At 37.4% G+C, this 15,589-nt stretch overlaps 1 protein-coding gene across 1 annotated transcript in view; it reads left to right on the top strand.

Annotated features, from left to right (window-relative positions):
• The window catches only part of ARHGAP42 (Rho GTPase activating protein 42), a 322,999-nt gene extending 310,357 nt beyond the window's left edge, over positions 1 to 12,642 (top strand). The window contains exons 23-24 of the mRNA XM_030333001.1: positions 10,249 to 10,328; positions 10,758 to 12,642. Of these exons, the coding sequence (XP_030188861.1) occupies positions 10,249 to 10,328; positions 10,758 to 10,846 (169 nt within the window). The 3' untranslated portion in view covers positions 10,847 to 12,642. The remainder of the gene's footprint in view (positions 1 to 10,248; positions 10,329 to 10,757) is intronic.
• The last annotated feature ends 2,947 nt before the right edge of the window (positions 12,643 to 15,589 follow it).

Below are 15,589 nucleotides of genomic sequence, written 5' to 3'. Positions count from 1 at the left end.
TTTGTTTATTTTTTCAGAAAACCAACTCTTGGTTTCGTTGACCTGCTCTACAGTTTTTTTAGATTCTATATTGTTTATTTCTGCTCTGATCTTTATTATTTCTCTTCTTCTGCTGGGTTTAGGCTGCCTTTGCTGTTCTGCTTCTATTTCCTTTAGGTGTGCTGTTAGATTTGTATTTGGGATTTTTCTTGTTTCTTGAGATAGGCCTGGATTGCAATGTATTTTCCTCTCAGGACTGCCTTCGCTGCATCCCAAAGCGTTTGGATTGTTGTATTTTCATTTTCGTTTGTTTCCATATATTTTTTAATTTCTTCTCTAATTGCCTGGTTGAGCCACTCATTCGTTAGTAGGGTGTTCTTTAACCTCCATGCTTTTGGAGGTTTTCCAGCCTTTTTCCTGTGGTTGATTTCAAGCTTCGTAGCATTGAGGTCTGAAAGTATACATGGTATGCATAATGGTCTGAAAGTATGCATAATTTCAATTCTTGTATACTTATGAAGGGCTGTTTTGTGACCCAGTATATGATATATGTTGGAGAATGTTCCATGTGCACTCGAGAAGAAAGTATATTCTGTTGCTTTGGGATACAGAGTTCTAAATATATCTGTCAAGTCCATCTGATCCAATGTGTCATTCAGGGCCCTTGTTTCTTTATTGACCGTGTGTCTAGATGATCTATCCATTTCTGTAAGTGGAGTGTTAAAGTCCCCTGCAATTACCACATTCTTATCAATAAGGTTGCTTATGTTTATGAGTAATTGTTTTATATATTTGGGGCCTCCTGTATTTGGCACATAGACATTTATAATTGTTAGCTCTTCCTGATGGATAGACCCTGTAATTATTATATAATGCCCTTCTTCATCTCTTGTTACAGCCTTTAACTTAAAGTCTAGTTTGTCTGATATAAGTATGGCTACTCCAGGTTTCTTTTGGCTTCCAGTAGCATGATAAATAGTTCTCCATCCCCTCACTCTCAATCTGAAGGTGTCCTCAGGTCTAAAATGAGTCTCTTGTAGACAGACAGCAAATAGATGGGTCTTGTTTTTTTATCCATTCTGATACCCTATGTCTTTTGGTTGGCGCATTTAGTCCATTTACATTCAGTGTTATTATAGAAAGATACGGGTTTAGAGTCATTGTGATGTCTGTAGGTTTCATGCTTGTAGTGATGTCTCTGGTACTTTGTCTCACAGGATCCCCCTTAGGATCTCTTGTAGGGCTGGTTTAGTGGTGACAAATTCCTTCAGTTTTTGTTTGTTTGGGAAGACCTCTATCTCTATTTCTATTCTAAATGACAGACTTGCTGGATAAAGGATTCTTGGCTGCATATTTTTTCTGTTCATCGCATTGAAGATCTCCTGCCATTCCTTTCTGGGCTGCCAAGTTTCAGTAGAGAAATCAGTCACGAGTCTTATAGGTCTCCCTTTATATGTTTATCCTTTATACGTTTCCTTTATACGTATATCTCTAGCTGCTTTCAGAATTTTCTCTTTATCCTTGTATTTTTCCAGTTTCACTATGATATGTCATGCAGAAGATCGATTCAAGTTACGTCTGAAGGGAGTTTTCTTTGCGTCTTGGATTTCAGTGCCTTTTTCCTTCCCCAGATCTGGGAAGTTCTCAGCTATTATTTCTTCAAGTACACCTTCAGCACCTTTGCCTCTCTCTTCCTCCTCTGGAATACCAATTATGCGTGTATTATTTCTCGTTAGTGCATCACTTAGTTCTCTAATTTTCCCCTCATACTCCTGGATTTTTTTATCTCTCTTTTTCTCAGCTTCTTCTTTTTCCATAATTTTATCTTCTAGTTCACCTATTGTCTCCTCTGCCTCTTCAATCCGAGCGATAGTTGTCTCCATTTTGTTTTGCAGTTCGTTGATAGCATTTTTTAGCTCCTCCTGGCTATTCATTAATCCCTTGATCTCTGTAGCAAGAGATTCTCTGGTGTCCTTTATACTGTTTTCAAGCCCAGCGATTAATTTTATGACTATTATTCTAAATTCACTTTCTGTTATATTGTTTAAATCCTTTTTGATCAGTTCGTTAGCTGTTGTTATTTCCTGGACGTTTTTCTGAGGGGAATTCTTCCGTTTGGTCATTTTGGATAGTCCCTGGAGTGGTGCAGGACTGTGGGGCACTTCCCCTGTGCTGTCTTGCATAACTTGTGTTGGTGGGCGGGGCCGCAGTCAGATCTGATGTCTGCACCCAGCCCAGTGCTGGGGCCACAGTCAGACTGGTGTGTACCTTCTCTTCCCCTCTCCTAGGGGTGGGATTCACTGTGGGGTGGCGTGGCCTGTCTGGGCTTCTTGAACACTGCCAGGCTTGTGGTGCTGGGGATCTGGCATATTAACTGGGGTGTATTGGCAAGGTGCACAGGGGCAGGAAGGGCAGGCTCAGCTCTCTTTTCCTTCAGAGTTCCGCTTCGGGAGGGACCCTGGGCACAGGGAGGGAGTCAGATCCGCCGGAGGGATGGCTCCTCAGAAGCACAGCATTGGGTGTTTGTGCGGTGCTAGCAAGTTCCCCTTTGGGATTTTGGCTGGGGGATGAGCGAGGGAGATGGCGCTGGCGAGCACCTTTGTTCCCCACCAAGGTGAGCTCTGTCGTCTGGGGCTCAACAACTCTCCCTCCCGTTGTCCTCCAGCCCTCCCGTTCTCCAAGCAGAGCTGTTAGCTTATAACGTTCCAGATTTCAAGTCCCGCTTGCTGTCGGAACACACTCCGTCCGACCCCTCCGCTTTTGCCAGCCAGACTCGGGGGCTCTGCTTGGCCGGCGGGCTGCCCCTCCACCCCGGCTCCCTCCGCCAGTCCGTGCAGCGCGCACTGCCTCTCCGCCCTTCCTATCTTCTTCCGTGGGCCTCTCGTCTGCGCTTGGCTCCAGAGACTCCATTCTGCTAGTCTTCTGGCAGTTTTCTGGGTTATTTAGGCAGGTGTAGGTGGAGTCTAAGTGATCAGCAGGACGCGCGGTTAGCCCAGTGTCCTCCTACGCTGCCATCTTCGAAAAATATCTTCTTTTTCTATAAAATAAAGATCATAATTCTGCCCTTGACAAATTCTTATAAATGTACGCTACAATTTATTTGCAGTACTTGCTAAGTTCTCTGTAGATGGTCTATGTTGGTAACTATTATTATTGTTATTTAAAGTGCTTGCTTAAGACATTGAAGCCTCTAATATATTAATGTTACTAAATCACTAACCATTGGCAATCACCTGATACTATTTTATACCATTAAATACAAGTGAAAAACAGATAGAAATTGAGGGCGTTTCCCAGACTAACCTCCTACAAAGTCTATTTTGCTTTCTTTCTAGGGAGCTCAGGGTTATCCTTGAATTGGACCTTGAGGAATGATAGAACCAGTAGTAGGCAGTAGGACGACTAGCCATGTTTGGGAAAGAAACCTAATGGGAGATTTCAGTGGATGGCTTTGAACAACAGGAAAGTAACACTTCTGGGGGTTACTGTAGACTGAGTCATTGAACAAAGGGGTGATCTAATCATGGGTGCGCTTGAATAGATCACTCAAGTGGCTTTTCTAGGAGGTTGTGAAGGGGAGAGAACAGTTGGCCATCTAGGATGGAATTTGTGAGGTTTAAAGGGCCTTAATTAGGGCAGTAATAAAGGCATGAAAAACCATAAGGAGAATTTTATGGATCAGACCAGGATTGGGCAACTGCTTGGATATTTTGGGAATGAAAGATAGGTAAAGAAAATTCCAAGTCTTTGAGACTGTCAAAAAGAATGGAAATTTAGCTTCTGATCTTAGCTTGTGAGTATATAGGAGAGGAAAGGAAATGTTGACCATAATGTTCAAGGAGCCTGAGGAACATTGACAGGCAGTTAGAAATGTGCAACTGGAACCAGGGGAGGGCATGGTGTTTGATGCCATTTGAGAAACTTCCATACAGCAGTTATACTGCATAAATAAAGCTGAGGGTACTCAATGATGGAGCTTATTGAGTGAAAAAGGAAAAATATCTGAGCATTGGTCTTTGGTGAATGGTTTTATTTAAGGGTCAAGCATGTGAGTGTGAAGAAGTGATAAAGAGAAGTAATGGTCAACGTGGTAGAAGCAAAAGTGTCAAGGAAATCATTAGAGGAGGACACTGGTTTTAATCTCTAAGGCATCACTGGAAATCTTGAAGAAATCAGGTTCAGTGGAGTGGGAGGGGTCACTCTGCAAGGAGCTTGACCTATAAGACTTGTTAATATGAAGATTCGTGAGTTGCTGCAGACTCTGTAAACCAGAATATCTGAGACTGAAGCCTGGAGAATATGAATTTTTGACAACATCCCCAAATGGTTTTTATGTACCAAAAAATACTGTTTTTGAGAGTCATTTGAACAGAGAAAAATGTCTTAGTGCCTAGCACATCCTTAAGTAGACATTGGTTATATACAATGCCTTCAAAAGCCAAATGTCACTAGGCTCTGTTTCACCATTATAAAATATGTGGAAAATGGTACTTTTAAAGCCTTCACCTAAATGTCAGTTAAATTGGGGTGGAGGGGAAGATCCATTTTAACATAATTTACGCAAGCTATACAAATATCTTCTGAAGGTTGAATTGAGAATTATATGGTTGAGAATTAGGAAAATTGAGAGTGCCTGGCTCATTATAAGCAATCACATATTTCTATTGTCATAATTTAAAAGCAGTGTTGAAAAAAATAAAACCAATGTTTTGTTTATAATTGCAAAGCACCAAAGCAAAACTCAACAAAGTCTTCTCATCCAGTGAGTTTGAGATTTAAGAAGGCTGTCATTGATTTAGAGCACAGTACACATGTAAGATACACATAACATATTGTGCTACATTAAGCAACACAAAAGAATGTATTATTTTTAAGAATAACATTTTTTTTCTCTTAGAGAATGTGGGTAGTACTAATAAATTTTAAAAAAGTAAAGGAAAGCCACCTCTTATCTCACCACCTGAAGACAACCTCAGTTAACATTTTGGTTCACAACCACCTAATCTCATCTATGACCATGGTTCTTGAAATTTTTGGTCTCAGAACACCTTTATACACTAAAGAAAAAGAAAACATTGAGAACCTCCAAAGAGCTTTTGTTTATGTGGATTATATCTATTTATATTTACTAGAAATTTAAACTGAGCAATTTAAAAATATTTATGAATTTAGTAAAAATATGAATAAGTTAATGCAACTAAAGAGGTGTAACAGTAGCATGCTTTGTTGTTGGAGGACAGAATTGTGATTATTTACTCTTATTTACTGTCAGCAATTATCAATAATAGATGTGATTTTTTTTTCACTGATATTAAGAGACTTCACAGATGACATTCAAATAGTCACCACAAATGTTCTAGACCAGCAATCAGGAGATGTAGTTTCTAGCCTGACTCTGCTGTAACTTTAATTTCTCTTGGACTTCATTTCTACATATAGAAGATGAACCAAGCAAAATGCCTGTTTCCTTTCAAAATCCAAACTCCTATCACCTAAGTCACCTGATGATCAGAAGTCCTACAACATTTGGGGGTCACCCTTTTCTATAAAACCTAGGCAGAGAGTTTATGTGCCTACCCCTAGATCACAATAGGGTCTAACCTCCCCACCACTTTCCTCTTCCAAAGGCCATATTTTTAATGTGTTTTGAAAACAACAGAAATTGTTTCACATCCAACACTAACCCAGACTGCATGGAAGCCCACTCCTCCTCTGTTGTTGCCATATACTGAATGTGCTGCAGTCAGCTTCCATTCCTTAATGATGGTGACTACTGAGAGCTCAGGAACTGACACCTCTCTTCCTTAATCCCATCAAAGCACCATTAATACAATAACAAAGATTTTTTAAAAGGCCATTGCATATGAATATAAATAAATTTTATGAAAATATTTTTTAAAACAAAGAGCTACTTTATTTAACATTTTTGTAGACCTCTTTAAAACATGGCATACTAGAATATAAATGGATTCTCGTATATACTTCATTTCCTCTCAGAGCAATGTCCTCTCAGGGCCCTACCTACCCATCCATCCAGGTTCCCCTTGACTATACTTTGTGAACCACTCCTCTATGATAAACACAGGAAAGGAATTATGAAGGTGGTTCTCACTGTATTGCTCCAACATAGTACCCAACAGAGAAAAGATGCTCAACAAAGTTGTTGGGTAAAGAATAAAATAATACATTTTTAACTTAAAAAGACTTTGTTACTCACTTTTTCACTTCATTTTCTTTTTTTTTTTTTTTTAATTTTTTTTTCAACGTTTTTATTTATTTTTGGGACAGACAGAGACAGAGCATGAACGGGGGAGGGGCAGAGAGAGAGGGAGACACAGAATCGGAAACAGGCTCCAGGCTCCGAGCCATCAGCCCAGAGCCTGACGCGGGGCTCGAACTCACAGACCGTGAGATCGTGACCTGGCTGAAGTCGGACGCTTAACCGACTGCGCCACCCAGGCGCCCCTTCACTTCATTTTCAATGGAGTTGCAATGCACGTGCCTTTTACATAAGCAGCTTTACAAGCGTCCATGGGAGTTCTTTAGCATTGAGGCATTCAGTATTCACTCAGATATCTAAGCCAGAAACAGCCAGTATTTGTTGACAAAAGCGTAAAAAAGGAACATGTGACTAATTTTTAAAAATCTCCAACCAGTGGCCCAGAAGCAAATGTAGTATTTATTGTAAATAGTCATGGGCAATTTAGGGGCCTTGAAAGGACATATTGTTTTATAAAATAATTGCCTTACAGGCTAATATTGTTTTGTGCCATGTGTTCTTCTACATTATTATTTAAATTAGCTGCCTGATGCTTTATTTGGGTTGGTGTTTTTAAATCTTCTGATGAAGACTTAGGTTGTGATTTTTTTGTTTTTAGCTTTTCTATATGTTACTACTACGTTGGCATCTTTTTAACTATATCTAGGTTCATTCCTCCTTCCTTCATACAAAAAATATACGTGTGTGTGTGTGTGTGTGTGTGTGTGTGTGTGTGTGTGTGTGTGTGTGTGTGTGTGTTTGTGTATGTGTGTATCATTAAGTGACCCTCCAGAAAATATTGTATCAATTTTGGTCAATCATAGCTTATGATTAAGATAAGCATTGTGAATTTTGCACACTTATCAAAGCTCTGTAAGTTTACTCATTAGTAATAGCGTATAGAATTAGGAATGAATCTCATGAACAGATCATTCTCTGGATGATAAGGGAAGAAATAGCTTTCAGCATGCTGAGTGTCATTACCTTACTCTCCCATGCAATAAGAAGCAAGATTTTCAGAATCCTTTTCAAAGAATATTAGGATCTTCTGAAGAAAGACCTAATAGGTGACAGTATTATTTTCACATCTTCTTCAATATACCAAGGCAGTAAAAGAGGAAGCATTAGCACCTGAAGAGAAAACTTCACAGTCACAGACATCTACATTAAATCATCAAAGCTTTCTGCTGAGTTAACACCTGTAGTTACAGATCTCAGCAGAAGAAAATTATACCTGTCTAGTCATATGCACAGATGATTGAAAAGTCGGGACAGATATTATTTTGTGCTGTGTATTTTTGACACATACAACAATATCTTTATTTCGTGATATAATTATTCTACATGCCTCCCCCTTGCTATCCAATCCCATAAAACACTATAGAGAGAACATTCATATCTGAAATATTTACAAAAATAGTTTGGTTGTATTCAGTATATAATTTCAAAAACTATATCATTGCAATGATTATTATATCTTTTTTTTTTAAGTTTATTTATTTATTTTGAGAGAGTGAGAGTAAGGGGAGGGGTAGAGAGAGATAGGGAGAGAGAATCTCAAGCAGGCTCTGCACTGTTAGCACAGAACTCAGTGCAGAGATCGAACCCATGAATCATGATATCATGACCTGAGCCAAAATCAAGACTTGGAGGCTTAACCGGCTAAGCCACACAGGCACCCCAGGATTATTATATCTTAATCATTTCTATAACTGGAAATTATTTCTTTATGCATCTCTTAGATTAATGATTCAAAGCAGTAGGACTTAATATTAGAGAAAATTGTTGCCGTTAGAAAATTTGTTTTTTTTGAAAAACACATATTTTTAGAGAAATGGTTCTGGGACTCTCAATTATGTCAACTATCAGATCATATTAGATCAAATCATACCAAATTAGATCAAATGATTATAATTGACAGAAGATTTATAGGAAAAACTAATGTATTTTTTTTTATTTAGGATTATCATGGTCTGATTCTTACAAGTCTTCATAACTTGGTAGTATCCTCTTCCCCCACCCCCCCACACCCATGTCAGCCAGCACATACATTCATGTGCCTGCATGTACATACACACACGTACATATGATTCTTCTTTAGTGTAGAGCCCTGTACTTCCTCAATTCTTCCTTGCATGATGCAGCCCTGAGAAGTGTTCTGTGTGGGCTAGTAGTCATTCCTAAATCTGCCTGCTGCAGGCTCTCCTAGGCTATCCTAGCAGACTTTCTGAAAGTACAACCTGAGACTTAAACCTCATGAAATAGATTCTGAGGGTAGGACCATATTTATTCTCTATAAGCTTTCTAATTTTCAGATAACTTTTTGGAAACCCAGTTTAAATGACCTAGCCTCATTCTGGAAGTGTAGGGAATAAGACCCATTATCTAGCTCCAACAGGGAAGTGAAATAATAATGTATACTGCTCTTTGAGAGAGCTGTAGATAGCAAACACTGCTGATGCTTCTTTGTAGATAAAGTACTGGGCCCTCAGGGAGGAAAGACAGGGTGCCTTCAATACTTAAAAGGACTCACTGTGTATGAAACAGAGCCCAGAGCTTCTTAACTTTTTTTTTTCCATTCATTGATTCAGCAAATATTTATTGAGTTACTAAGCATCAGGCCTCATTCATGGAAGTTGCATTCTAATTGAAGAAGGTTATAGAAATATCAACAGTAACAACAGAATACCAGATACTAATGCCATGCAAACTTAAAACAGGAGAATATGATAGTTGCCTGGGCAGCTGTTTTAGAGTGTGTGGTCAGGAAGACCTAACTTTTAGCAAAACGTAGGAAATTTAAGATGAACTAGAAGTGGACAACCATGTTTAGATCAAGGGGAAAACATGTCAGGGCAAAGCCCTGGGGTGAGAATGACTTTGGCATGTTTGAGGAGGTAAAAGTAGGCCAGTGTGAATGGAGTATAGTAGATGAGCAGGTAGGTACAGAAGAAGCAGGAGATACTAACAGGTACCTGATTGTGCACAGTATGGAAGCTAGAGTTGGAAGCCAGTTGAAGGGTTGTTTTCAGGGAAATAATGTGGTCATCACACGATCATCAGAACCTTTTTCAAACTGGCTGCTCTGTATAGAATGGATTTTAAGTAGACAAAACAAGAGGCCTAGAGGATTTAGAAAGGTAGGAAGCCATTCTGTGAGCCACACCAGAAATGATTTTGGCTTGGGCTCTGGTTGTGATAGAGATGGTGAGAAGTAGGTGAAATCAGCATAACTTGCACATCATATGAAGGTAATTGGATGTTGTCGAATGAAGGTGACTTGACTAGTGATTTGATAAGCAGCCTCAGATGATGGCTTTTTAGTGTTGGCTCAAATATTTTTAAATATATCACATATAAAATTCTGAAATTCGGTTTTCTCTTAAGAAACTAGAGTATCTGGCTACATTGAGTCTGAATTCTCATATGGCAGCAGATGTTGGGAGCTGAATATTGGCTTCCCACTTTAGGAGATGGGTATAGGCTCTGGTTTGCAAAGCCTCCATCTATCCTCATTGTTTTCCTGACAATGAGGCTATTGTTGGTTGCCATTTATCATCAATTTATTCTGTTCTTTTTCCTATCTCATGTACACTTAATTTATTTACCATATCCTGTAGGCCTTTTAATTTTGGGGTCTCACCTCTGATAGAAAGTAGGAAAAAAGCTATAGGGTACCTATGAACCTCTATATAGGTGTAAAAATGGTCTGTTTGCCAGCGTACTAACAATTATATAATAATAGTGTTCTTTAAAACCAGCTTGTGCTGTTAGAAGCCAGGTTGGTTACCCTTGGAGACATTTCCTAGAAACACAAGAAGGGTTTTTGGTATGATGTGAGTGTTTTTGCTTTGTGAAAAATGCTCTTATGCATACTTACATGTGTACTTGATGTATATTATACTCCAATTACAACTAAAAACTGATATTATTTTTTACAAATGATTTGAAGTATAAATGTATTTTTGTTGAGAGCTGTGTATTTTATAAATTACTTTTTGCTCTTTCAGCCAAGCCAAAGCCATGTACTCTTGTAAAGCAGAGCACAGCCATGAACTTTCTTTCCCACAGGGGGCAATATTTTCTAATGGTAAGTATACCCATTCCCTTTGCTTAAGTTTATTATCATGGGGATGATGAAGGAGTAGTAATGGGATAAGAAGCTAAAGTAGAAGCCAGGAGACTCAGAATCTGCTCTAGCCCCTGCCTCTCATAACCTGTACAAGTTAATACACTATATTTCTCTGGAGCCCAGTTTCCTCCTATATATGAAAGAGAGGGAGAGAGAAGGAAGAAGGAATGGGGGGAGATAGGAGAGATGGAAGGATGGGAGGGATTGGGGAGGAAGAGAGATTGGTTACATGAATGCAGAGGACATTTCCAGCCTTAAAGGTGCTTTGACATTGTTTTGACAACTTGAGCATATTTATGCAATCTGATGTGCATTTTTACCCATTTGTGTATATAATTATTTGAAGCTAATGCTGATTGAATGACATTTTTTTTCATTTTTTGCCAGTATACCCATCAGTGGAACCAGGATGGTTGAAGGCAACTTACGAAGGCAAAACAGGACTAGTTCCAGAAAATTATGTTGTCTTCCTCTAATACTGTTTAGTGGATGGCAGTATCTTCATGGTATCCATGGTAACAATAATAAGTGCTATGATTTTATCTGACACAGATATGGGAATCAGCCCACTAAATGAAACGTAAATTTCTATCAAGTTCTACACCAGCAGACCATGTAGCTCCCTATAAATGAAAAAGAAAAAAAAAATGCATAAATTGTTAGCCATGCCATTCTTTTAATTTTTACTTCTTGACTGGTTTCTTATTTTAAAATCTTGCCCCCGCCCTTGTTTTTGATAACTAACTCTGCACATTGTCTTTTCCATAACAATTGTAGAATACTGTGTTAAGTACTATATCCCAGAAATTTGGAAACTAGAAATTTGCTGTAAGGATTTTCAGATAAGTCCTTTACTGTCTGGAATTCTCTGAGGAACCTTGAAATCATTACTTAAAATGTAATTTAAATTGTTCATTCATTATTTTTTCTTACGAATTTCTTTCTTTTCTATGTCATTGTTTTGCTGGTCCTAAACATTTCAAGGAAATAAGTTGTTGTTGTTTTTTTTAACGTTAAGTTTATTTTTATTTGTTTACCAAGTAGATGATGATATTCAAAAGGAATAATGTAAATGATGTCTATAAATGAAACCAAGTTAAGTCATACACTGATTTCAATATAAACACTCCATTCAGCATTCCAGATGCCTTCTATGGGTATAGAGTGGGGATTAGCAAACCATTTCTGTCAAGACCTGATAGTAAATATTTGGGGGTTTTGTATACCCTAAAGGTCTTTACTACAGTACTCAACTGCCATTGTAGCAGAAAGCACTCATAGATAATGAATAAGCAAATGAATAAGGCTTAGTGCCAATACAACTTTATTTATGGACTCTGCAGTTTGAAAATTTTCGAAATTCTCATTCTTAAAATCTATTGAAAAATAGAATATTTTAGCTGTTGGGCCATGTAAAACTAGTGGCAGGCCAGATTTGACTCATGGGTAATAGTTTGCTGATGCCTGGTTTAGAAGATGTATAAAACTTTCTTTATAACTTTGGGATTTAATGAAATTTTACCACATTAACATATAAATACTGATAAGTCATATGCACATATCATCTGATAGTGGCATTACAGTGGCATCAAAAAATATAATAAAATGAAAACAATGTAAAAAGTGGATTTTTAAGGCAGCAGCCTAAATTCTACTTGTAAGACTATAAAGTGTCAATGTATTTTATTGATATCTAATATTGGCTTTTGAGAAATTCTTGTGCAGATGATAAAGATTTTTTTAAAGGTACAAGTATGCTTAAATTCTTTTAAATTCTATACTTAGTTGCAATAAAAACCAAACATAAAGGTACAGGATTCTTAAATAATCTTTAGCCTCAGAATTTAAAATTGTTTAATCATCTTTAGCAGGAATAAAATCTGTACCTGACTTTATTTCATGCCTTTCAATTTATAGCTTTTATTAGGAATTTCACTGAATTTATAGAGTGTAGAAATAGATATTCACTACCCATTTAAATAGATCATCAACATCTGGTCGTGCATCAACCATTATTTCTATTTCAATTATTCTAATATATTATCTCTATAAATATCTGCATGTGGCAAAGAGCCTCTCCTCTTAAGATTCCAAAAAGCTGGTTACTTGCCATTGATGGCCACAGCACTGGTCCACTGGGACATGATATTTTACTTGTTACTTCAGATTTCTCCATGTACAGACACTCAGGTATTGACTGCATAAAGCTCTTTTTGCAGACAGAGTCAAAATCAGAAATAAATACCAGTACATTGAATAAAGGGATGAAAAATATTTAATATTATAAAAATTAGTAATATAATGAAAAAAAATCTGATAAATGTTTATTTTTTACCTCCTGCTTTTGATCTTTGTATACTTATGATCAGGTGTTGCTAGAGCTTTTTGGTCTCTAGATTCTTGGTGGCCTTTTCCTAGTAATAATAACATTGCTGATAGCCTGACTACCTTCTGCTGGAACAGAAGGCAATCTCTCCAATGTTCCAGTCCCTATGTTTATATGACACCCTCAGTTTAAATGCCTTTGCCATCACCTGACATCCTACTAGATGAGAATGTCTTAATGGCAAATTGATTACTTGCAAAGATCAACTTGACTCCAAAGAAAGATTCAGAATTCCACTTCATTTGCTGCAACATAGAGAAATCTCAACGTTCATTTTATTTTAACACAGACCAGAGTGTTCTTTCCTCTGAGTTGTCTGTGAGCTAATTCCACTGACGATTAGTGAGGAATTAAAGCTTTTGTTGTATAGGACATGAATGAAGCCCAACTCTCCTTTATTATATACTAAGGCATTACTATACATTTATTGTGGCATTACTTACTGTGGTCCCTTTTTTGAAACAAAAGTGTAAGTGCTTGTTCAAATTGTACCTTTTTTTGAAGTTTTAATCTTACAGATTTATGGCGATGGTCCTTTTTTCTTCATATTGATTACATGTGTTAAGCAAGTCATGGCCATATACTGCTTTTCCTTAGAAATAAGTTTCCCACAGATAAGGTATTCATGAGCATTGAGAAAATCAAGACATGTGCTCTAAATTACATGGAATATTAATTACACAAGAAGGTAATGACAGTCATTGAAAGACAATCACACTTAAAAATTTAACCACAGTTCAATGATGAAACCTTAGTATTTTAGGGATAATGTGAAGATAGGTTAGAATCGCCACCTCTACATCTCCAAAACACACAATATGCACACCCTAAACACTGCTTACAGTATAATCAGTATGAGGAAGAGTTGATAAGTCTATGTCAATCATCTTGTGTACTATGTAAAAATATCCTCGAGTACAAAACATTTATGTATTTAACAGGTGACTCTTTTGTTATGCCATAACTCCTACCACATTTATAGACACTAGTCAGTTAACTGAAGGTTTTTCTTGTGTTATGTGTAAATGTGTGAAAAGTAAAATAATCTTTGTATTCCTGTGAAGTCCATGAAGTATGAGGAAGTGCCATTTCTTCTTGTTTGATTTGAGTGGCTTTGGTAGTTGTGTTGACTCTCTGTACTTTGTAATGTGAATGAATGTAACCAGGTCTCTCAACAGTGGCTTCTTTGCTAGCTCTTTCAGGAACGGTGAAGAAAAAAAAAAATGTACTTTACAGTCTCAAACTATCCAAGTTTCCAAATAGGAAAAATAAAGATATATAATGACTTTTATTCTTATTCTATGATAATTGGTTTTACATATTGTGGTACTCCTTTTAAAAATCAACTAGGTTGAACCAAAAAAAAAAAAAATCCACTAAGTTGTAAGGAAAAAAAATCTGGCCCTGTAATCCTTTGACAATAACCTCAATCACCTTGTTACTCCCAGCCTCATTCTTCAGGTCTGCATCTGTTTCTGAAACAAAAAGGGTAGCATTCATATGGATGCTGGTGTAGAAGAGTCCCTCAGAGCCTTCTCTCAGACAACTGTGTTTGTAGTATACCCCTCAATATGTATTTAGGATGCTTTAATTAGCATTTAGAGCCCCAACTTGAATTACACTTAACTGACTCACAAGTTAGAGGCAGACTGGTTAGGGTCAGATTTTGTTCTTTGTTTTTATAATAACTTTTTAATTTGCAGCTGTTACTATGACCTAATAACAGGTTAACTCAATAACCTAATCATTAAGTAGGACCCCAAAATCATATCTCCCTGTTAAAGAAGAAAACAGAGACTTTACTATTATCCAGAAGTTATTTTGCACTTGACTAAAGTTTTCCCACTTAGGGTGGGAATAGTAAATTGATGTTTACTTTTGCTTCCTGTCTTTTTTGGTTACCTTCCAAAGTCAAAACAATTTTTACAAATGAACCTTTTTGAATAATCTATGTCCTGCCTGTCTCCTGTTAATCTGCAGACTTATTGCCAGGTATTTATCAACTAGTCTTACATTTCCCAAACACATTTACTGTATCCATTCATTGTCACCAAAATCTCCCTGCTTTAGATGTGCAAGTTCTAATTGATAGTAATCGCAGACGAACTCTGGCTTATAACTGACATGGTCTTTTAGAGGATCAGATCAATAAAGAGGGTTTTTTATTTTTTATAGTAGCTGTACCCACTGCTTAAAATAAGGAATTTCAATTAAGAATTTTGACAGCACTCATAGTGAGCCATTGACAGAAAACTGATGTGAATATTCTAGATCAGTGGTTAGAAGCTATTGTATTAGTTAGGGAACGCAATAGGTCATCATTTCCCTCCCTGGCACTCAAGACAGATGCCAGGTTCAGAGACTGAACATTTCTTGGTGCTATAGGGAGGAGTGGAATCTGTTTGCTTACTAAGGAGTCTCAAAAGTCAGGGGCTGCTTATAGTTATTACATACATAAATATCCTTCATTATCTAAGATGTTCATGTACAGGACTATGTGAGGAAATTAAGTGTTTGGAGGCAGGTGGGGGGCCAAAGGTGCTGACACCACTTAATTCGATGACCACTTTCTCTCTCCCCTTTGTACCATCTGCCATCTCTCAGCAATGTTTCCTTTGGTCTTTACCCTTCCAGGGTTGAGAGCAGCCTAACTTTGCCTTGAATCCACCCAGTCTCTTATGTTAAATGTGTGCATTGTTTTATATATGGCAGCATGTTAGAAGTTTTATATCTGGCTTTGTATCTTCATTTACCTTTTTACAGAGAACACTGCCCACACTTGACTTATGCCTAAAATCTGAGATATCACCACATTGAAGGCTGTGATTTCAGG

This window comes from Lynx canadensis, chromosome D1 (assembly GCF_007474595.2).
Source record: "Lynx canadensis isolate LIC74 chromosome D1, mLynCan4.pri.v2, whole genome shotgun sequence".
In the NCBI taxonomy this organism is placed as follows: domain Eukaryota; kingdom Metazoa; phylum Chordata; class Mammalia; order Carnivora; family Felidae; genus Lynx; species Lynx canadensis.
The sequence above is the reverse complement of the archived record's forward strand: the minus strand, read 5'-3'. Positions and strand labels throughout refer to the sequence as shown.